The sequence below is a fragment of the Gouania willdenowi genome, chromosome 19, assembly GCF_900634775.1.
Source record: "Gouania willdenowi chromosome 19, fGouWil2.1, whole genome shotgun sequence".
Lineage (NCBI taxonomy): Eukaryota > Metazoa > Chordata > Actinopteri > Blenniiformes > Gobiesocidae > Gouania > Gouania willdenowi.
In genome coordinates this window covers 22,676,034-22,700,531 of record NC_041062.1, presented here as the reverse complement: position 1 = coordinate 22,700,531, position 24,498 = coordinate 22,676,034, and the positions used below count along the sequence as shown (strand labels likewise).

General features: G+C 40.4%; 1 protein-coding gene across 9 annotated transcripts in view; it reads right to left on the bottom strand.

Annotated features, from left to right (window-relative positions):
* The window catches only part of LOC114481167 (rho GTPase-activating protein 23-like), a 109,943-nt gene that overhangs the window by 24,877 nt on the left and 60,568 nt on the right, over positions 1–24,498 (bottom strand). For 3 of the 9 annotated variants that reach the window (XM_028475686.1, XM_028475688.1, XM_028475689.1), the window contains exons 1-4: positions 20,112–20,480; positions 4,155–4,346; positions 1,894–1,924; positions 1,080–1,172 (exon numbers count right to left, since the gene is read on the bottom strand). In XM_028475686.1, coding sequence (XP_028331487.1) covers positions 1,080–1,172; positions 1,894–1,924; positions 4,155–4,346; positions 20,112–20,327 — 532 coding nt within the window. In that variant the 5' untranslated portion in view covers positions 20,328–20,480. Of the gene's footprint in view, positions 1–1,079; positions 1,173–1,893; positions 1,925–4,154; positions 4,347–4,436; positions 4,770–20,111; positions 20,486–24,498 lie in introns of those variants that run through there. The other 6 variants (XM_028475692.1, XM_028475693.1, XM_028475685.1 and 3 more) reach the window with 4 other exon arrangements.

Genomic DNA, 24,498 nt, shown 5'->3' with positions numbered 1-24,498 from the left:
TGAGTTGATACATTGCTACATTTACACATAGCTTCTATTATTGTACTGTTTATTTTATCGTCTTTGCACTATATTTTTATTCGGGTGTCTTTTGGGTTTTCTGTGTTGCCTTCTGTTGTATTTTTTTACTGTACTTCATCTGATGTGAGCTGTCATGATAGTAAATTTCCCCACTGCTGGATCAATAAACTACTAACTACACACAAATAAAGTAATAATGAGAAGCCTAAAAATCTAGCAGAATTTAAAATAGCATTAAATTATTAGTCTTAATTAGATATGGACAAAAAATACTGATTTACGTCGGCATGTACTTCATATTGAGTAAAAAAAGAAACAAACTTTCAATAGCTGACTTAAAAAATGTATTTCCTTTTTGGTTTTCTTATGTTTCTATGTTACTGGCATTATGAAACATGATGTTAGTTTATTTAATTTTATATGTGAACTGAATTTCCTTTTTTGTTTTCTCAAGCTTTTAATCACAGATTATAAACAATGTTTTTTATTTCCTGTATTTTTGACTACTGCTCTTTTAAATTAGTTTTTTATGCAGTTGATTAGTTTAATCTTTTGATTCATTATGAAAAATGACGTTACGTGTTCCCTGTTAGATCAATACATTTGAAAATGTGTTATTTGTCAGGATTATTTCGGGGCAATGGGTGCAGGAGATTCTTGACAGTTCACCTTTGTTCAAAGTGGGGAATACCCAAAACATTTTGAGAACCACTGTGTTAATTTAAGCCTTAAAAACTGTTATGATGTCCCAATTTGTCTGACACATAAGGCACTGGAAAAGACACTCAATCAGTGAGCTAAGGCTAAATGTTTGAGGGTAAATTTAATTACAACATGAATTAATCAGGAACAGCTCACAGTGTTTCTCCTTATTATCACATTAATGAAGGTAAAGAATAGAGACCAAGAGCTTCCAAATGTGGTCTCAAGTGCTACAACACTAATCTGTGCTATTTTCTAACAAACTTTTAATCATAATGTCCTCACTGATGGAGAGCCTGACTTGCTCCTTGCGTCTCACTGTCCCTTTGTGGAGTTGAAGCGATAAATGATTCTACCTGTACACATTCCGGCTTGTTGTGCAGGACCATGTTCCTTCACACTCTTTACAAAGATGGTGTCCATTGGCTCCAAACGAGGGCGCCAACAACCTGACAACATACAGACAATGCTTGGCACTCCTGACGGGAACCCCAAATATCAGTGCACTGTGCAGCCTGTTCGGTCAGTCCTTGTGTAACAGAGGCTGATGGTTATTATTTATGGTTATTATTTTCCCCTAAAAGTCAATTACAATTATGTTCTCAATTACAAAAGTTCAAATTCAATCAATCACAATTACTGACCTTTAATAAAAAACCCCATAGGACTTCCTCTTCTGTTAGCTTTCTGCTAGCATCACTAATTCTAACAGGTCAGTTTCTTCCCATGTCTTAAATCAGCTGTAAAATACACTAAAGAATATAACATATCATCCAATTTGTTTCACATCTCTTGGTTACTTTGCTAGACATCCTAATCAATGAAAATATTGGTGTTAATATTTTTGGTAATATTTCTGTCAGTATAGCCCTTGATTTAAATTTGCTATTTTTTAATAATTGTTGATTACGTATGTGTAAGCCATAGCACTGTAAAATGGTTTCCTAGATTTATGTTTGAATTAAACTGAAATTGAAAGTTTTTATATAATTTCTATACCAATTACATATACAAAGTCAATTATTTGAATTACATTAATTTTAAACTATGATTATAACAGCAACAGCTTTTTTCAATTACAATTATGTCATTATTGTAATGAATTATCAATTACGCAATTACAATTATAATTGACTCCAACCCTTGTCGGTGGACACATAAAGCACATACCTTTCCCATGTGCATTCCCGTTCTCCTCATCCTGTCAGAAAACAAAACAAATGTTAAAGGAAAAAACAACCACCAGGGGGCGCTGTTAATATTCAGCTTCATTTGGTCATATTTTTCTCCTCATAGCTGTGTCACTGAGTGACATGCTGACTCCCCGTCTCACTGTCATTCCTGACCCTCGAAATTCAAAGCGTTCAACGCACAACAGTGATTACACGTACAGGCCTGATGCATTAAAGCTGGTGAATGTTAGCACTTTTAACATACTGTATGTAATGATTAGAAGTCCTAACTGAACATGTATAAAATCAAACTGAATCTATCGGCGATTATTCTACAGATCTTTGACTGATATTTGATTAATCTACAGATATTTAATTGTCCACTGATGTCGAGCAAAAGATTTAACTTCAACCTCCTGTTTTACAGACAGGCTTAACACGGCTTTAGTAAAGAATTATTCACACTATTTTGTGCTTTTTAATTACTTAATACTAACACAGTAATAATATATCATATTGAGAATAGAACAGAATACACCTTGACCCCCAGAGGAGAAATTCACATTTGCAGCAATACAGAACAAGAAGAACAAAAATAAATACTAACATAGGATATAGGGTTAAAGTTAGGTTTAAGGAATCTCATGATAACACTAACATTAGGTTAAAAGACACTGAGAAGTGACAATAAACAATCCTACAAAAATATATCAGTACCAGACATGGGCAACTGGTGGCCCTCGATCTCATTTTGTGAGGCCCCCAGAGTAAATGCAACCCCCATCCAATAAAAAAAATATTAAAAAAAACACAGAAGACGTCTCACACAAAATAAAATAAACACAAAAGGATTTCAAAAAGATTCAAAACAACAACAAAAAACATAAAATGACTCCAAAAAACACATAAACAATAAAAACAATACAAGAACTGTACATACATTACAGAGAAATCACCATAATGACCACACAAAAAAAGACAGAAAAAAAGACTATATACAAAAATGAAAAGAAAAAATACAAAACAAATCACAAACATAAACCCTTAGTTTGTTCCTGTATCGATTGGTCAAATTGGTCATTATTTTAAAGCTTACATAAATGTTAATAATGTAACCTGGGGGGTCACAGGTCGAGAGGAATAAAAACGTCAACAAGCTCATTAGCTCTGTTGATATTTCCAACCTAACAGTGTTTGTAATGTTATTCCAGAGATCTTTAGTGTTTTAATAGTGTTTATATTATTAATATTACACATATTCAGACTCTAGGAGGGACCAGGGTTTTCCGGTGATGCCTGATCCAAAAACCAACGGGAGCAGCAGTATCAAAGGGCAGTCTTCTTGCTTCCACACAGGTGACCCCTGGTGCATGAAAACATCGACTACCTGGGTCTCCAGCAAGCAGCATTCATACTCTACCCGGGAATGATGCACGTATCCGAGTACTTTTGTAAAATTCCGCCCGCTGGAGACCCAGGTAGTCGGTGTTTTTGTCCACCAGGGGTCACCAGTGTGGAAGCAAGGGGAATGCCTTTGCTTCCATACTGCTGCTGAGCTGCTCCACCGGTTTTCAAAAGTGGCATCAGCAAAAAACCCTGGACACCTCCTTGAGTCCGAATATGTGTAATAATAATATAAACACTACTAAAACACTAAAGATCTCTGGAATAAAATTACTAACGCTGTTAGGTTGGAAATATCAACAGAGTGAACGAGCTTGTTTATGTTTCTCTAACCTATGACCCCCCCAGGTCACGCATGCTTAGTTTCAGAATGTAAAAGCCTTATTAGAAATGTTTTTGGTTTACACGTGTTTATTTCCTTTATGTGCTCTGAAAAAAACACAAAAAGGCCAAAGGAAAAAGCCACACACACACACACACACACACACTTTTTTTGTGTGTGTAAAATTATGTCAATTTTGGCTTTTTTTCTTCTGCCTTTTTGTCTTTATTCAATGCACATTAAGGAAATAAATATGTATACCAATTTGTAATTGCAATAATTACAGGGGTTCTATACTTTTGTCCATGACTGTATGTACTATTAGTAATTAAAAAAGTACCAACAAAATGATCTTTTTAAATGAAATGAAATAGGTTAAAATTATTTTTACACCATGGGTCATTTTCCATACCGATCTAGCAAATGGATATATTTAGAATCTGACACACACTGCACTACATAACTGAGGGTGATGTTGAGTTATTTTGAAGAATAAAGTTATGAACAAGAGAAGCTGGACAGCTGAGCGTCACCTTGAGGCTGTGGAACGTGGACTCTGGAGGGTAGACGATGAAATGACGTAGAGTAAATCCAAAACCCTGCGAATTCTTCTGGAGGAAAATTGTCCGAGGGCCTTGCCACGACACGCCCTCCACCTCCCCCGAGGACAGCGGCCGGCGCCTGTTCTCAATAGCAGACACCATGGCATCTCTTCGCCCTTTGGCCTAACCAGGAAGAAACAGAGAAAAAGTAGGGATGAGAAAGGACGCTCCTTTTGTCTGTTATAAGGAAAACAAACGATGACTAAACATTACCATGTGAACCTCAAAAGACAGAGCAAGTATGATTTTCAAAAGCCTGCAGAGGAATGGTGTGTGCTACTGTGTCACAGACTTAGGAGCACTTGCAGAGGAAGCGTGTGGATGTGGGCGTCTGTAGTCCATTCACCAAGGACTCTGCCCACAAGGCCTGAGCGGGGCAACATTCTCACTTCCTTTTCCTTGAGAGGAAACACTAGGTTCATACACAAGCTCACCAATAATTACATTTATTACATTCATCTGACAATAGAAGAAGTAAAAATACACAACGACTATAAATAACAGTCTCGGAACAACAGGAAACTATCAGTGCTCATAAACACAGATCTGGAAAATCAGATGAACAATAGACAAAGCACAGATCAGTGTGTGACTACACCCACCTGACATCTATATGTATTTCCAATAAAAAAGATCAGTCAACCTTTTGGAAAACAACATGGCAGAATCAAAACACCCATAATTAAAGGAGATGAGCGTTATACTGTAACAGTAGCACAACAGGTCAAAACATGGAAAGTCAAGTTCTTTCACATTATTCTTTCAAAGCCTATAATGTAATAATATGAGCCAAAGCTGACAAACACACAGGCTGTGTTCAAAATCACATACTAGCGTACTTAACAACGCCAGCGCAGCCCGGATGATGGCGGCCCCCAGGCCAAAAGCCCCACCCCACCATAGGCAGCGTGGCGCCACACCAAACCGCAGCCAGTCCTCGGGCAGACGGCAGGAGAACGCACCCCGAGACGCCCCACCCAAAGACCCACCCCCGGGATACCAACGCGCCGGCACAGCACCCACGGGGCCCGGCTTACCCAGCCAGCAGACCAACCACTCCAGGGGAGGCCCCTGCATGGGCAAGGCCCCATTGCGATGCACCAACACCCTCCCTCCCCTTGACATTTCTGGCAACAGTGCGCTCCAGGGAACAAAGCCAAGGCGCTCAGACGGGCCGGCGGAGCGACCCACAGTAACACCCCCCGCCGAGCAGTAGCCACCCCTGAAACCACCCCCACCCCGGACCCCCCGGCCTCGAGCCACAAACCCCACCACTCCAGGCCCCCCGATGGGCCCACCCCCAAGCCAACCCACCCGGCCCGGCCCCGCCCGCACCCCCAGGCAAAAGTTAGTGCGTTAGTAAAGAGTGATGCTGGCTGTTGCTTGCAGGTATTTATTGCTTTTTAATGTGTTTTTAACCTTTTAACTTCTTAATTCTGTAGATCATGCTCTGTTTGTGTGAACGTTAGCAACAAACTACAGCACAATTTCATTCGGGATCAATAAAGTATCTATCTATCTATCTATCGTCTATCTATCTATCTATCTATCTCATAGTTCTGTATCTAGCAGTAACACAAAGCACCATGGTAGACTTCATGTAAGTTGCAGTGAGTCTTTTTTTTACTAATCTTTTCTTTGTTTTTGGCGCGAGCCACTGCCACACATTTAAAGTCAACCTCAGTCCGCTGCAACAACAAAAGGAAGTGTTTTTCTGAAAAGAGGAAGTAGAAAGCAAGACCTTCACATGTGATCTGCTAAAGCTGTTGCTTCTAAGAATAGTTCCAGGGTGGAGAGACACACTTTCCACAGAACACAGCCATTTACTACAAGATATTTTCGTCTTTTCACTTGTTTACATTAAAGGAGTTGTTTCCAAATGGTATCGTTGGAAAATAATTTGCATCAATTTCCGGTTAACAAATTGCTAACTATTTAAAAAGGTTGGGAAAAAATATTGTATATTGATCTTGTCATATCATGATGTTTATTTGTTATATACAGTATGTACTTCTTTCTAGGAAATCCTACTTCCCATAAGCAAACAATCACCAAATTTTGCACAAAGGTCCAGTCCCATCCCAGATTGCCTCGGCTATAAAACAAGGCCAATCGCCATATGTATCATATGTGTTACAGATCTGCAACTTCCACCAAAAATGTAGCTCCAATACCCAAACCTGTAAAACTTATTAAACTTATCTCCTCCCAGAACTTTTTCCTAATCGACACCAAACTTGCTACAGCACTTCTTCAAACTGTCCTGCACAAACCCTCCACACAGATTTTTGACTTATCTAAAAATTTAACCTACAGTGCATCAAAATGTTTAAATGTAGACAGTAATGCAAACATAAACTTGCAAATCTTTGGTAATTTTTTTTAATTGTTCAAAATTGTCAGAATTTTGTCTCAAAAACAGAACAAAAAAATTTAAAAAGTTTACAGCAATTTTAATTTCACCCTCATGCAAAAAAATAAACATCCTTTTTTCATTTATGGAGCCAAATAAATCATTGTTTTTTTTGTTTTTTTTTTGTTTTTTTTTTCTCTTTTACCTTGTCTGCACACGCTGTTGAAGGTTAACACTACAAGAAGTGTAATCTTTTTAACAGCAATGCATATTTTATTATTGCAATTAAATAAATGAATTTATTTCATTGCATAATTGTGACCATCACCAGCCCTCCCTAGGGAAGGGTAAATACTTTATTAAAGGGAGGATGTAAAAAAGAGAGGGCAGTGTTACACCAGGGTGAGGGGGGTGGGGGGGGGGGAGTTAACAGGGAGGAGGGATACAAGATAGGAAAACGAATGGGTGGGGAATAGTCAATAAGTTTCAAGTGATGTGATGTGAAATTGTGGTTGTGTATATTGTGCTTATTATTGTGTTATCAAGCCAGTCTGGTGACCAGTGTGCGGCTTAGGAATAATGGTGGTGGCTGTGAGCAGAGGAGGAAGTGAGTGGAAGTTACATAAAACAGGTATTTGGGAACAACGTGTCTATGGTTGAGCCCAGTATGAGTGTTATCCCACAGCCCGAGGCCAGTGCGTCCATGACAAATGTGATTCCAAGAACCGCTCCTGCAAAACCCATGAGCCGCCCCCGGGCCCGAAGAAGCAGTCGGGCCAGCAGAAAGAGCGGGAGATCTAGGGGCCCCCGGCGACCACCCCACGGCCAAGCAGCCCCCCGAACGCCCCCAAGATCCCAAGCCGAGAGGCTGCCATTGCCCCCCCATACACACCCGAGAAGGCCCCAAGGAGCCAAGGACCCAGCGCACCACGCCACCGACTCCAACCCCCACGGGGGACTGCCCAAGCAGGGGCAATCCGCCCCAGAAGACCCCCGCCAGGACCGGCCCGGCCAGCCGGCCAAGCACCCCGGGCCCCAGGAGCACCCCCAGGGACCAGGACCCCCCAAGGGCAAGCCCCCCGGGACGCGCCCCCCACCCCAGCCCAGGTCCCGGCCACAGCCCAGCGGGACCGCACAGCCCCAGACGGCACAAGGCCAGCAGCCCAGGGCCCGCCGCCCCCCGGACAGCGCAAGCCACGGGGCAGCGCCCCCCGCCGGCCCGCGAGCAACCGGCGACCCCCACCGCGGGGACGGAGGCACCCCAACGGCACACATCCAGCGCGGGACAGCAGCCCCCAGCCAAAGATGCCCCGGACCCACCCACCAGTCCGCAGATGGCAGGACATACCCACCAGGCGGCCGAAAGCAACCTCAACCACCGGAACAGCTAACGCCGCCCCCCCAGTAAACAGCATCATCCCGAGGCGCCAAACAACCCTGCCCCAACCCCGGTGAGGACACCAGCACCCCCCCAGCACACCCATCCCCCAAACCGGCGAGGCAGGCCGCCCCGGGCCCGCACACCGCGGGGCCCGCCCCCAAGGCCACCAGGAGACAAAACAAGCACCAAGCCACACCCAAGGGGGAGAGGCACCCCCGCGCCCCACCCGGCCGACACAGCCCGGAAAGACCCCGCAAGGAGAGACCCCCCGAGACCCACCGCCACGCCCGACCGCACCATCTTGATGTACTTTTACTCTATGCAGTGGCCCAGCCACCAACAGAGGGGCCAATTGTTATAAACAATTTACCAACATATCCATGCTGTTTGGATACTAGGTATAAAAATGAAAAACAGCATGACAACATTGAAAACTAGAATATACTGTAAATAGACCAGCAGTCAGGAGCCTTCATGCATTGGCCTCTGTTAGACTGCCCACTAGTGGTTACAGTGAAACATTCTTATCAAACAAGTGCAAATATGACAAGAGTAACAAGTACTGTCATGACTTTGATGCCCTCTGACATCATGTATTTGTGTGAAAGTGGATTTTCAGCTTTGAGAAACATGAAAATAAAATACAGGAAAAGGCTTTTCGTGGAGAACGATTAAACTCAGACTCTCACAAATTCCACTAAACATTGCTTGCATTGAGTGATGTGCATACTCTCAACCTCAGCCTTCTCATTAAAGTTGTAGAGTTCTAATTCACAGTTTCAGGCTGATAAACATGTTGCATTACTGCTATGTTCAAGAAACAATTTATTTTCCTGTTTAAATTATGAACACATAATTTCCTTATATGGAGGGATCTTCAACCATCATGTCATGACCATCAAATGCACAGTAAAAAAAATTGGACACATTTCTAACTGTTCTAAAAATCTAATAGAAAACAAAAACTATTGTGTACTTGCTGTAGTTATGTTAAAATAAATAACAATAGGCTATAAAAGTCACCCTGACGTTGACCTTGAAACTAATAACTGTAAAAAATCTTGTGTTTTCCATTTACAGAACATGAACATGTGTGTGTGAAGTTAAGGTTTATACTGACTAATCAGTGTTTATATATTGATATATTTATATAATGTGTGTTTATTCCAACAGGGCTGGCCTGAAACACTGCAGACGCTCTGTGTGATTCTGATGAAGCGTGTATGATGTGCTGACTCATTCTACATGTTTTATTTCCCACAGGCGGAGGCCTTCAATGTTTTGGGTCAGTGGGGTTCACTATGGTGAGCTCATAGTGATCGTCCACTAACTCACTATAAACCAGAGGTTGTCCTTGTAAATGGCAAAAAATAATAGGCACAGAAGTCCTGCAGATTTTGATGTCAAAATAAGATGGCTTCCTTTAGTTCAAAAATAATAAAAATTGTAACCTCAAAAAGGTTCTGTATTATTATACGTATATCAACTAGTGCAGTGCCCATAGGAAGTATGTACTGCTATAGAAAAATGGGAGGGTAAGTAGCTTTTTATGGGTGGCCGTGTTCGGGACGTCATCACTGTAGAGCTAGGACTGATGACATCATCGCTAAGTCCGTCTCCTCAGGAGGTGAGGCGTGGGGATGGGGCGTCCAAACAATTCCGACGTTGCACACCCTTGAACCAAGCAGCAGCCATGTTGAAACTCTCAGGTCAGTCTGATCCTGATTAGAGGTGTGAAAATAAATCAATTTCACAATATATATATATATATATATATATATATATATATAGATTTTATGATGCCAGTGTTTAACACTGTATTTACATTTTTTGAAAATGTGCAAAAACACTAATAATAAATAATAAATAGAACGTTTTGACTCAATTTGTCTGAATGATCAATATCTTCTGATGCACATATACAGCAACATGATTTTTCAACTCTACATTTAATTTTTATATTAACTGGGTAGAATATATCGCGATAATATCGTATCGTGACCCAAGTATCGTGATACCTACGTATCGTATTGCAACATCCTTGCCAATACTCACCCCTAATCCTGATCTGCAGATATATTTGAGGAATACACACACAAACACACAGAGATTCCTTGCTTTTATAGAGAGATGAAAAATCAACCCATGATATCAATCAACAGATTTGTAATGAACTACGACACCCTACATGCACTGGAAGCTTCTATTTCTGTATCATTTACAAAAAAAGTGTAGATGCAAACATTTGAACTGCTTTGTTTGATAGACATCTCGATGCTAAAGCAGTAAAGATAAAAAAGTAAATTTCTGCCTAGTTTTAAACTGGTGGCAATGATTAAGAAGAAGAGTGTTCAGTCATGTATGTTGTTAATGAAGTGTGTGTGGAGGTTCTTTCAATGAGCAGCCAATCGGATCCTGCACTAATCCCACTAATGCTAATGCCTGGGGTTGATGCAGTGGTTCTCAAACTTTTTTGGGCATTTCCCAGTTTTAACAAAGGTGAACATTCAAGCCCCACCTGCGACCATTGTCCCTCAATTAATCCTGACCAATAACACATTTTTGGAACAACGTAATATTTCATACTGAATCAAAAATTAAAAAAACTAAATTAAACTAATCACCTGCATGAAAAACAAAAGTAAAAGTGCAGTAGTCAAAAACAGAAAATAAAGAAACATTGTTTGCAATCTGTGCCAAAAAGCATGTATGAAATAAACTATCAGTTAACAAGTAACATCATGTTTCATTATGCCACTAACATTTAATAAATCAATTAAAACAAAAACTAAATTAAACTAATCACTTGCTTGAAAACCCAAATTCAAAGTGTTAATGACTAATAGTTAATTAGTTAAAAATACCTGAATTAATGGTACATTGTTTGCAATCCGTGGAAGAACATTTTCTCAGAACATTTTTTCAGTCACTTCATCTTTACACTTTAGTTCCATTTTGTTCCCGGCCGCATATCTAATGCAATCCATTAATTTAATGCTCTTTTAATTTCTGCTACATTTTTAGGCTTCGCATTATTACTTTCTTTGTGTGCAGGTGTTTTGTTTAGGGAGGTATGACAGGTGGCGTCATACCTTTGAGAAGCACTGTGAAGGCATTTTGGCACATTAATATTTGATATTTAGCCTCAAAACACCTAACCACTCCAAATATTATGGCTGTAAATCACCAGTTACATGACAATATGATATGATACTGATTTATTGGGCAACGGTACAATATTTGCCAAATCACAGACCTTTGATTGTTTTATGACATTATATTCCCATTAAACACATTCGGTTACATTTCACCTAAAGCTAGAAAAATACCAAGGAATGTTGATGTTTTGACAATTGAATTGTTTTAGACATTTAACTGAAAATCATTATTTTAGACAAAAAGAGAAAATATTTTTTCTGTTTTACCATCAATGTTGATTAGGGCAGTGTTTTTCAACCATTGTGCCGCGGCACACTAGTGTGCCGCGAGAGATCGTCAGGTGTGCCGTGGGAAATTATCCAATTTCACCTAATTGGTCTAAAAAAAATTTTTGAAAACATATTAATTATTATCTGCAAATAATATACCATTGTCGAGTGTCCGTGCTGCAGTAGTGAATAAAGGTGCGTGCAAACCGAACGCGACGGAAGCGATGCCGTTGCCTTAAATCCTCCCTGATCGGTAGTTTGCACATAGTGGTGCTTTTTTGTCAGTCCATCATTTCATCGCTCCAGCGACGCGATCACTATATGTGTGTGTGTGTGTGTGTGTGTGTGTGTGTGTGTGTGTGTGTGTGTGTGTGTGTGTGTGTGTGTGTGTGTGTGTGTGTGTGTGTGTGTGTGTGTGTGTGTGTGTGTGTGTGTGTGTGTGCGTGCGTGCGTGCGTGCGTGCGTGCGTGTGTGTGGCCCCGGTAACAGGGTAGAGACAGAGAGAGAGAGAGTGTTGATGACGTCTTTTTTTTTCCTTCTTGCTCCGCTTCTACGGTTAAATGATCAACTTAACGGAGATATTAAAGGATGACTTCACTCAGAATGTGTTTGATCAGTAGTTACTGTGGTTTTAAAGAAATTTACCGCTTTAATTTTGAACCTGATACTTTGAGGAAGTAGAACAGCCTCCGCTGCAGCCGTCAGCACTGAAGCGGGAGCGGGAGGGAGGGGCTGCTGCCTCCGCTCTACAGACAGTGGAGGACGGGAGATATCGCTTCATGTCGCTTAAAAAGTTAAAATTTTTCAACTTTGATCATGCAAGTCGCGTCGCTGAGGGGGGGATAAATTGACGTTGCGTCATTTACATTGATTTTTAATGTAATCGCATCGCTTCAGTCACTTCAGTCGCGTTCGGTGTGAACCCACCTTGAGAGCGTAATCATGTAAAACTCTTCCATAACACTAGATGGCAGCAGGTAGCGAATTGCATTGTCCGTTGAGACAAGAGAATTAGTGAGGCATGAAAGTGACAGCTGGCGGTAAAAGCATTGTGGGTAAGCGAAACTACGGTGACAGTGATGGAGAAGTTTTTGAAGAGGAAAAATACCAATTCCGAACTGGGCCCTGGACAAAATTCGGACCCAGAAGAAGGCCCTAGTATGAGTGGAGGAAAGAAAGCAAAGACGGTGAGCTCGAGGCAATACAGCGAGAGTTATGTTTCATTTGGATTCTCAGTGTAGAACAGTGAAATCTTTCCCAAATATTATTGCTTCTGTCATAATAAGCACGATATTTCTGTATTCCTGGTAATTAATAATTTTGGACAGAATTAGAGTTTGCAAAACACTTTGACGTTTTCTACTACCTTTAAGACCACATTGTTGTTTCATTTGTTATGTTCAAGCTGTATTTTTGAAGTGGACATGTTAAGTGCACTTTTTATTTGAAAGAAGAAATACAAATGATGATAAAGTCCTTTATTCTTTGTGTTTATTTGATTCCTATTCAAGACACTTTGATGAGAATGGCTATATTGTTAATATAGGCTACAGAGTATCATTTTTTAACATGTTTGGCTGGTGGTGTGCCTCGTGATTTTTTCAATGAAAAAAATGTGCCTTGGCTCAAAAAAGGTTGAAAAACACTGGATTAGGGGTTTGAGCTTGCATCGATTTAATTTGATTGATTAATCCTTATCATATCAATATATTGATCTCGATCAGTGGTGGGGCCCCCACCTCATGACTTAGGGGTGGCGGGGGTCCTTGACCATGAAAAATGAAAAACAAAAAAAAACAAAGAAATTCTTTGAAGTCAAATAACTTTCTTGTTACTGGTTGTAAATATGTGATTGCACATTTTATGTTATTTTTCTGAATTTTGAAGAAGAATCACAATTTTGACCTTTTCAAATAAAGGTTAAATTTGTTGACATTTTGTTGAGATGGGGGGGGTCATCAAACCCCTACTAATCAATGTGATTGGATGCAACTTATCAGTGCTTCTTTGCTTATTACAGTACACTAAACTTGTGAGTAAAAATAAGTAAAAAATCAGTTCGCGTTGCTCTTCCTGTTGTGTCACCATGTCTGATCTGGTGTTTGAATAGTGTGAACTGGTTTTTGTTTGACATTCAGACTGAAGCAGAGCTTTGACAAGGCGAGACAAAGCGCGCGCACGCACGCACACGCACACACACACGAAGAAAACAATCAAATGCACCATCAGGTGCTGTGATCCTTGTGCACACTTGAATAAATAGCATTTCAAATGATGGCGACACACACACACACACACACACACACTTTTCCATCTTTCTTTCCCTAAGCTCCAGGCCCCTCAGTGCTACATTATGTAATGGCTAAAGGAAGTTCAGAGATGTGGCACAACAAACATGAATGACTCAAACAGTATGTCGACGGGACAACCACAGCAGATCCATGTCCCTACCTGCCTTACTCGCATGCTGCCTGTAACGAATGCTGTTCCACAGAAACAATATGTTGCTGTTTTTGGATTTTAAAAACCGTCGAAAACACTGTTAAATTCTAGCGCTTAAACCAATTCCATGGTCTTACAGTGAAGTACTAACACTGCATAAGTTAGGATCTGGTCCATATCCCAAAAGGGACAGAGGCTAAATATAAAATTAGATTTTGCTCCTGAGGCCTTGGAAGCTCATGGTGGACTGAAGCGGTCAATAATTATGCCAGTCTTGATCAGTAGCTGAATCAGAGCAGAAATGATTCAAGCAAAATGAGCAGAAGGATCATCTCTGAGGAAACACATCAGTCCAAAGTCATTAGATCACATCGAACATGGAACACGATGGCGACAACTGAAGCTGCTTCTCCAGTCAGAATCAGTCGAGCCCAGAAAGATTTACTCACATTCCACTGATTCCTATAGATAACCACACTCACACATAAGGGACATTAGAATAACAGCACTAAGCTTACTAATGTACTAATACAGAAAAACTAGAGGAGTTTGATTTTACAAATACAGAATGGTTCTTAGAGAGGCACAATACTGGACTTTTGGCCGATATGGAAATTTGGAGAGATCATCTAGTTTGTGTAGTGAAATTAACAAACAGAAATATTCTGCAGACTCTTTATTATGCAGGTCCGCTGACAAACGCAGACATTCCTTGTATAAAAACAACAAATAAGAAAAATATGTCAACTTATACTAAAACACATCATATCTATTAATGCTAATTGTTTTAAAACCAAACAATGAAGATACTTGCAGCCTATTAAAACACTCATTAACATCTTACTTACACAAAACGGCATTTTAGCTATATATGAGGAAAATATTAAACTATTAAATTCATTGAATAATTCTACTTTGAGATTGTTGATTGGCTCGTACCTCCTACACACACAAGATGACGGCATTTAAACCCATTTCTCCATGAGGCGTCTACGTGTATGATGTCTATGGGTTGGTCAAGGAAGCAAAGCCTGTTATTTTATAAGCCTTTTCACACGCTTCCTCTGGTTCAGTTCTCGCACATGAGGTCAAAGGTCAAAAGGGATAAACTCGCCATAGCTGACGGTGTAAACGAGTCTGACAGAAACTTTTCTCTGTTGGATCATTCTTTGAAAAAAAATTGCAGAAACGTGGTGTCGGTCTCCAAGGTAGAAATGCAGTTAGCTGCTAATCCCAATGCTGCACACAAGTCTTTCCTGCTTTTCAACAGTGATCAATCAGCTGATCAGTGCTGTTTCACTTACTGGCCTGTCCATCTTGTGCACTTCCTTCAAATTTGTAAATTGAATTAAAATAATAGCTTAATAAAAATAATCATGGACCTGGTTAGTGAATGGTGGACCTCATAAACACTCGGAAATGTCACTTCACTATCAATAATAACACATTTTATTTAGAAGCGCTTTTGAAAAACAATTTACAGTTAAAACAACTACAAAAGTCCAAAAAAAAAAAAAAAAAAAACTACCAACAATAAAGGTAAAAAGAAAAACTACAGAAGTTGGAGACAGAGGAGGCTGGTTGCTTTAAAGCTGGGGTACTCAAATTATTTTCTTCAATTAAATAAAAGATTCATATTAGCATCATTTAGTATATCATAAAAGTAATCATTTCTGAAAAAACCGTACATCTGCGTGCAATCTGCGCCTTACAATTAAGTATTTTAGTTAATAAAAGCCCGGAAGACAAAATCTTGGCGGTCACCCCGTCCAGCTCCAATCACGGGATTCAGAGAAAGGAGGGGTGAGCAGAGCCCCCGAAGGAGCCTCCTCATTGGCTGCTGTGATATATAGAGAAGCGTGTGCACGGCGCAAACTTGTTCTCAGTCTTAGACTAACTTTGGACGCGAAAGTTTTCCTTCTAGACAGGTAATCTAATGTTCCATTTTCCTCTATTTTGTGTGCATGCTTTTCCGTGGCGACGTGCTTTACCAATAGTGCACGTTCAGCCTTGTGCATGATTTCCTGCACTTCCAGAGAGGAGGAGAGTGGGAGGGATTATCAGAGTTGGGGATGGGAGTTACGGTTCAAATTCAGCCATGCCCCTCTGTCGTAGTTGAAGATTCAATAGTGCAGCTTTAATATTGCTCACACAAGTTTTACTAAAGTACTCAGATACGTGTATCATTCTCAGGCAGAGTCCAAATTCCGCCCGCTGGAGACCCAGGTAGTCGGTGTTTTCGTGCACCAGGGGTCACCTGTGTGGAAGCGAGGGGACTGCCTTGCTTCCATACTGCTGCTGAGCTGCTTCCATCAGTTTTTAAAAGTGCTCGGATCGGCCAAAACTGGCATCAGCGGAAAACCCTGGTCACCTCCTCCTCGAGTCTGAATATGTGTAATATTAATAATATTGATAATAAACACTATTAAAACAATAATGATCTCTGGAAAAAAATTACAAATGCTGTTAGGTTGGAAATATCAACAGAGAACGAGCTTTTTATGTTTTTATTAGGGGTGTCCTGATCCGATATTGGTCTGATATTAGCCTGAAAACAAATATTGGATTAAAAATTCTGGATTAACCGATATTTTTATTTTTATTTTTTTTTCCCCCCAATTCATTTTTTATTTTTTTTTCCAATTCATTTTTTATTAAATTGTAGAATACTTTAGATATTATGTTGAAGGTTAAAATTAATGTAACCAACTGGTTAATAATAAATGGGTCAGTTTTTCTCAGACCTACTGTTTCATCACTTGATCAAGCCTTCAGTAACATTCCACACTACCAAATAAGTATTTTTTTTTTTTATTAAATACAAAATAAAAAAAAAAGTTTCCTGACATTTTATGAAATCATGCTAAAATCAGTGTGAAAAGGGCAAAACCCATAATGTTTACTTATTGGGAAAAAAAATTAAAAAGGTAACATTGTTATTATATCCTTTATTTAACCAGATAAAAACTTCATTGAGATTAGAAATCTCTTTTTCAAGAGGGAATATCAGTATTCATTTTGACATATACAATACATTTTAATATTAAAACAAGAAAAAAAAAAAAGAGAAAAATAGCAGCTTCTATCAGATTCTCCATAAACCGCCACATTGGTACAAACTTTATTTATCAATTCATCATGTGGACTTCCCATAGAATTAAACCAGGGAAATCACACAAGCTATTTTAATTTACTCCTTTACAACTCTAGTATGTATACCTCTTTGTACATCCAACCTTCAAACACATAGGGGTCTATTCTCACATCTGGACTTAACCGTACCACACGGTGATACAGCTGGTGAGGATGAACTCAACGATGCAGCTGTAGAAGTTGGTGAGGACTTTTGGTGGCATGTAAAAATTTCTCAGCCTCCTCAGGAATTACAACCGCTGTTGAGCCTTCTTCACCAGTTGTGTGGTGTTGAGGGACCAGGTGAAGTCCTCACTGACGTGGACCCCCAGGTATTTTATACTGCTCACCTGGATAGACAGTGGTTGATGAGAGCTCCTCTCCTTCCTCATGTCCACTATCATCTCCTTGGTCCTTTCCGTGTTGAGGGTGGGGTTGTTGTCCTCACACCATGTCATCAGACTGGCCAGCTCCCTCCTGTAGGCCGCTTTGTCTCCACCAGTAATACATCCTATCACCACGGTGTCTTCTGCAAACTTCAGGATGGTGTTGTCCTTGTGGGAGGTGACAGTCGTGACTGAACAGGGTGTAGAGGACGGGGCTGAGAACACAGTCCTGTGGGGTGCCAACATTAATGCAAATGCTGGCTAAGGTCTTGATCCCAATCCTGACAGACTGGGGCCTGTCAGTCAAAAAGTCCAGCAGCCAATCACAGAGGGTGGAAGGAAGTCTGAAGGAAAACACTTTTTAAGTGAGTGTGTGAGGAATGACCGTGTTGAAGGCTAAGCTGTAGTCGATAAAGAGCATCCTGATATAGTAGTCTTTACTCTCCAGGTGAGAGAGGGATGCATACTGTAGGGGGTCCAATGTGTCCAGTAAGCTGTTTTGAATGTGGGTCAGCACCACTCTCTCGAAGCACTTCATTATATATTGGAGTGTTACTGGCCTGTAGTCATTCAAACAGGTGGGGGGGCTCTTCTTTGGGAGGGGGACAATGGTTGTGGTTTTAAGGGAGGTTCTGGTTAGGACACACTCAGCTTCACTTCAATTCATTGAACTGTGCTTTTCATGCTGTTCTGAGAAGTAGCAAAAGCAGCCACTCCTAAAACAAGTATTTTAATACAAAATAAGCTATTAAATAAAAATATACTGTTAAAGAGTAAATAAACCCCAAAAACACTTTTTCAGATGAATGTCAAGTAGTGCTGTTTATAAATCTTAGTCCCACTCTTCACATTTTAGTAAAAGTATTTCAATTTTGCGTATGTAGTTGTAAAATGTCAGAGTTACTGGCCTCTAAGGGTTGAACGCTGCTATTCCAATTGAATTTTGCTATACGCTGAAATGGATTCTTTGGATTGCCCTGCGTCATCGACTTTCACTGTTGGCCTATAAAATCTGAGAGGAGGGAGGAGGGTTTCCTCCAATCACAGCCTTCAGTGAGCAGTGATTGACAGCCTCAATGAGGAAGTCCACTACGTCCCGTGTGAAACAGCCCGCTGTTAGCAGTGATGTTTTTGACTCTGTGCTTCTATAAAGAACAGATTCTGCGCTAATCAGGGTTCATCAAGCTGTGTGTGTGTGTACAGACACATCATGAGTGTATTCCCGTCTGTCTCTGTGCGTGCGCGGACGTGTGTCTACAACTTAGTTGTGGGCATGTCTTACTGCTACAGCAGTAACGCCCATAATCAGGGCTTTTATAACGCCATAATAGAACTCTCTATATATCAATCCTATAATCAAATCTATCCTGTCTCAGAGCGACGCCGAAAAGCTAGTCCACGCTTTTGTTACCTCTCGACTGGATTATTGTAATTCTCTTTTAGCAGGCTGCCCAAGCAAGTCGCTTAAGACACTTCAGCTGGTTCAAAATGCTGCAGCACGTGTACTGACTAAAACTAGGAGAAGAGATCACATTACTCCTGTATTAGCCTCTCTGCATTGGCTTCCCATAAAATATAGAATAGAATTCAAGATTCTTCTTCTCACTTATAAAGCCCTAAATGGACAGGCACCAGTCTATCTCAAGGAGCTTGTAGTGCCATACAATCCCCCCCAGAACACTACGCTCTCAAAATGCTGGCCTACTCATTGTTCCATTTGTCTCTAGAAGTAGTATAGGAGGAAGAGCTTTCAGGTATCAGGCCCCACTTCTCTGGAACCATCTACCAACCACGGTTCAGGGAGCAGACACCCTCTCTACCTTTAAGGTTAGGCTCAAAACATTCCTCTTTGGTAAAGCTTTTAGTTAGGAACCTGCTCATAGCTCATAGTTAAGATGCAATAGGCATAGACTGCCGGGGGGGGTCTGGCATGTTCGGTTGAAGAGAGGTTGGAGAGGGCGTTAAGAGAGAAGTCATTTAGGTTAGAGAGGGACCGGAGAGGGTCCCATTCCTCTCGCGAACACTCTGTCTTCTTCTTCCCTTGTGTGTTTGCTCCTGTACTCCTTCTGGCTTTTGTCTTGCAGGTCCGTGGGATCCTTAGTGTGGAGTTACAGAGTCTCAACAACTCTGTCTCCACCCTTTCCTCTGCACACACCCAACACAGCATAACGTGGATGGCTGTTCATCATAGGAATGGGATCCACACAAGGTTCCTGCTGCTTAACAGAAGGTTTTCCTTGCCGCCATGATGAATTCATGTTGGGTGTGGGATACATATGTATGTGTATACACGTATATATGCATATGTGTGTATCCATAAAATGAAGAGTCCGTCCTTAAGACTGCTCTACTGTAAAGTGTCTTGAGATACCATTGGTTATGATTTGGCGCTATACAAATAAATGATTGATTGAGATTGATTGATTGATATCTTGTATCTCGATAAATTGCCCAGGCCTAGTTCCAAGACTTTCATCAATTTGTCCATATAAGAAAAAAGTTTAGACGTATGATGTTTTTTCAAGTACCAGTAACCATGTGAAAACACAATAACAGTTAATAACGCTTTATAGAAGTTATCAAGTTACTAATAACGTTTCAATACTTTGAGTGTTTTTTCAACACTCCAAGTAAAAAATTGTATCCAGGACTATTATTCCAGGTACAGGTATTACAGTTTGCTAAAGGCAATTATTTACTGTTTTGATTTCATGTCAGTGTTGAATCAAAAGTTAGAAGTATCTCCAAAGAGTAATGTCAACCTACCGAGGACAAACGCTGACGTTGTAAAACTCTCCGTGATCCCCGTCGTCTTGGAGATGTGATGTGTGTCGGACGAGGAGAAGAGCACGGTGAAATACTCCTTAGAACTGCCAGCCAGATACAGCGAGGTTCAGCATCGCTACAGTCCACACCAACGGAACACTGAAAATGCCACTCGTGGCCCAATGGAGCTGGTGCAACACCTGACACTCTCAGCATAGCCCCAAAACATCAGCGTGATCATGTACCGTCTCTGCAGCAAGTGCTGCTTTAAAGCACACAACTGCTTTTAAGGCGAGAAATCCAAAAAACTAAGATATCTGATGACCTTTCCACAATCAAGTGCAAAAAGTCCTTAGTATGTTTGGGTTGAGCTTGAGCTTCATCTTTTATGCATGTTCACAGAGCAAGACAACATTGGATTGAAGCAGAACCGTTCACAGACATTAGGATCTAATTTCTCTAATTTCTCGACCGTGGCTCAGGTGGTAGTGGGTCGTCCTCTGATCGAGAGGTTGGGGGTTCGATCCCAGTACCTGACTATGTGTCGAAGTGTCCCTGGGCAAGACACTGAACCCTAAGTTGCTCCCAGTGGTCGACTAGCGCCTTGCATGGCAGTCCTGTCCCACTGGTGTGTGAATGTGAGAGTGAATGGGTGAATGAGCTGTTATGTGAAGCGCTTTGAGACTGCTTCAGTGTGGGGATAAAGCGCTATATAAAATCAAGTCCATTTACCATTTACCATTATCAAAGTGACGTCTCCCACTATTCTTTCTTGACTTAGTCTTCGTCTTTCTTAAGGGTTTGAGATCTACAGCGAGGAAATTCAATTCACTTATAGAGATGAGAAGTTCATTTCCCTGTAGGCTAAAAACATTCCTGGTTCCTGCGTTACCAGTAGTAAACAGAAGTAACTGTCTCATCTGAACAGTCCAAATGCAAAAAAAAGAAAGTATCAATTTCATTGACATTGTGCTTATCTTCAGATGTGTAGATCAGCTTCTCTTTCAAATCCATCCTGGCCCAAATAACTCCATTCATTGCCCACTTGACCTGAGAAGGCTCACTGTTGTCCAAGGTAAAAATTCCACAGTGATCATGAGCTTCATCCACTGTGTCCCCCACCATGATGGCACCATAGTGCAGTGTTGGCTGTGGCTGCCTCTCTTCACTGCTAAGTATAGTCCTCCCTCCACTCAACCCTGCTCTGCCTCACTTTTTGCTTTTTCTCTCTCTCCCTTTGGGTCTATTTGCTGACATCCCTGCACTCTCTCTCTCTTTCTCTCTCTCTCAGTCACATTCCACTCATCCTTTAGCCTCACGGTTCAGCCCATTGGTAGAGTAGTGTGTGTGTGTGTTGGATCTCCCTGTCATCTCCTTTTAGACTCACTACCTTCTAGCTGATGCTGTTGTTGGTGTTCAGGTTGCACAAATGCTGAAAACTGTGAAAGAAGCAGTGATGGAGAGAAATGCCAAAGCAAAAAGTGGTGCAACACAAGTTCAACATGCACGTAAAGTATTTATTTCTCACTATGTTGCGGAGGAGCCTTCTATTAAAAATAAATGTGGGAATGACAAGAGGTCAGACTGGGGCTTCATTATATAACTAGGAGCCTGTACACACGATTCAGGCATTCCTGCCTAATGTTGTGATGATTTTTCTTTTAACTGCCCTGACCCATTGAGCCACAAATAAGGAAACATCCCCGTGGAGAGCTGGACTGATTCCCAGCACGTTTTCTAATGCAGCATGCCTACATCAATATGCCAGCTAGATGTAGTGCAACCTGATGACGTACACTCCCCACCAGGGCACATGTTGATATTCTACTTAGTCACTTTCTCACTTAAAATGTTTTTATAACTTTCAAAGGTGGAGAATCAACAGAGATATTTAGCCTCAGTGTGCTTCAGGCTTTTGTTGTTGTGGGTTCCAAATGCATCTTGGGAATCTTGGAAGTATACTTCAGTGGGAATGGTCACCATACTAATCATAATAATTAATTTCATAGGAAACAGTTTATACTTGAGTTTGTAGTGTGTTGTACAGTGTGACATTTACAAACCAGCCTGTGTTCAGGCCACAGCAGGTGAACTGTGTGTGTATGTGTGTGACACCTGAACACAGCTGAGCAGCGTAGCAGTGAGAGGAGAGATAGTGCAGCTGAGGGAGGAGATGCTAAAATAGGATGACAGTTATACAAACATCATTTTATCAGCCTTCAACGTGCTTTCATTGTTGTGTCCTCCTCTTACCTTTTACATTTCTGTTCTGTCATTTTCTAGTTTACTTCTCCTTTACTTCCCTTTATTGTAAAATCTAAATTAAACAAATACTATAATGTATTGTTGCTGTATTTACTATATTATTAGTGAGGATGTAAGCGGTATCCTCACTTGTTATCCGTATACTTTCTTATAGTTAATATTGGTGTCAAAACGTTCAGATAATTTCTGGTAATTCTGCTATGTATGGGCTTTTTCATCATATCTTCTGCACAGAGGGTTCAGTGGCTAGGCTAACACTAGGTTAGTGCTAATGCTAGGCAAATGCTCATCCAGTGCCAGGTTAATGCTAATGCTATACTATACTATATACTATACTATGTTAGGCTGATGCTAATGCTGGGTTAATGCTAATGGCAGGCTAATGCTATTACTAGGCTAATGCTAATGCTAGACTAATGCTATTACTAGGCTAATGCTAATGATAATGCTAGGCTAATGCCAATGCTAGGCTAAATCTAGCTAATGCTAATGATAGGCTAAATCTAGCTAATGCAGCGTTCAATGATGCAGGCTAGCACCTGCATCCTCACTTGCATTGTCTTCAGGAAATGCAAATATTATTGATGGGATATTTATTATCTTGTACCATGCAGGTACGTATGTTACTTGTTACCCAGCTCCAGTAAAGTTGTGCTTATTAGTGCTCTATTCTTATTACTACTTTGGATGCTTTTCCTCACTATTATATTAGAATAGTGTGTAAGCCAAGTTTTTTTGCTGCAATGCAAAAAAGAGTAAATAGACATTGTTTTTAAACCTCTACCCTTTGACTATTGTGTGTGTAGCTTTCCTCTCATCCAAGGAGAACATGCAAAATAAAAAATACTTCAATTCCTCCCCACAGTTCATTGATTGGTATGTTAGGTTCACAGAAATCTCCAAATTGACTGTAGGAGTGAATGTACGCATCTGTTAAGCCTGCAGTGGACTGGTGACCTGTGCAGGCTTTACATAGTGTCCTGGGTAGGATTCAGAATGGCTGTGATTCTGTCTCTCACTGCAGGACTGGTATAATAAATATACATGTACTCCTAGGGGTACGCGATGGTGCTACTTGAGAGAGAGAGAGAGTGGAAAATTTCAAACGAAAGCTTTAAAAATACAAACAACAAAGGTATACAAACATGACAGTGTTTGTATACAAACAACAAAGGTATACAAACATGACAGTGTTTGTATACAAACAACAAAGGTATACAAACATGACAGTGTTTGTATACAAACAACAAAGGTATACAAACATGACAGTGAAATATACAAATTCATAATAAAACCCTTTGTCCTTTCCCGTATTAAGGTTTGTCTTTATTCTAAATAAAGAATAAAGACAACAGTGCAACTGTGATAAAAGTTTCCCATCTCTGCTCTAGTACTACTACTTCTCTCCTGAGCTTGATTTTAATTCTCTCCATCTGACTTTCTTTTTTAAACCAAACAATAATTGTGGAGAGTATTCTAAATGTGCATGATTGCTTTTACTGAGTATTGTGTTTAAAAAACATATAAATAAATCTTTACTGGTGACATGTCTCTAAATATGTGATGAGTTAATTCCTGCAGTGCATTCTTGACATTGTTTTAGTGAGTGTAAAGAACTCAAACTAAAAGAGGACAGAAGCCAGAACAGAAATAACATAATGTGATGTGTGAGTCAGAGGAGTGGATGCGTCTGTTCTGCCCTCATTCTCTGTTCCTCCAGTTGGAGGGTGAATGGCTACATGACAACGATGAGGAACGACATGCTAACGCCTACGCCTATTTTTATTTATCATTAATGACTTCTTTGAATTTGAATGACAATTAATAAAGTGAAGTCTTTGAAACATGTGAACAGTGTTTAAAAGATCCTCTAAAGGCCTATAATCTTTGAAATGTACTTATTATTGCACCATATTTATATTATTAACTTTTAAAAATAGGATTACTTTACAGCAGGGGTCACCAACCTTTCTGAAACTGTGAGCTACTTCATAGGTACTGCATGGTCCCAAGGGCTACCAATTAGAAAAGCACTTCTTAAATACTATATTTTCACAGTTTCACTTTCAATAGAGAGTAAAATAACAAGGAAGGCTAGCAGTAACTTAAAAGGTAGGAAATG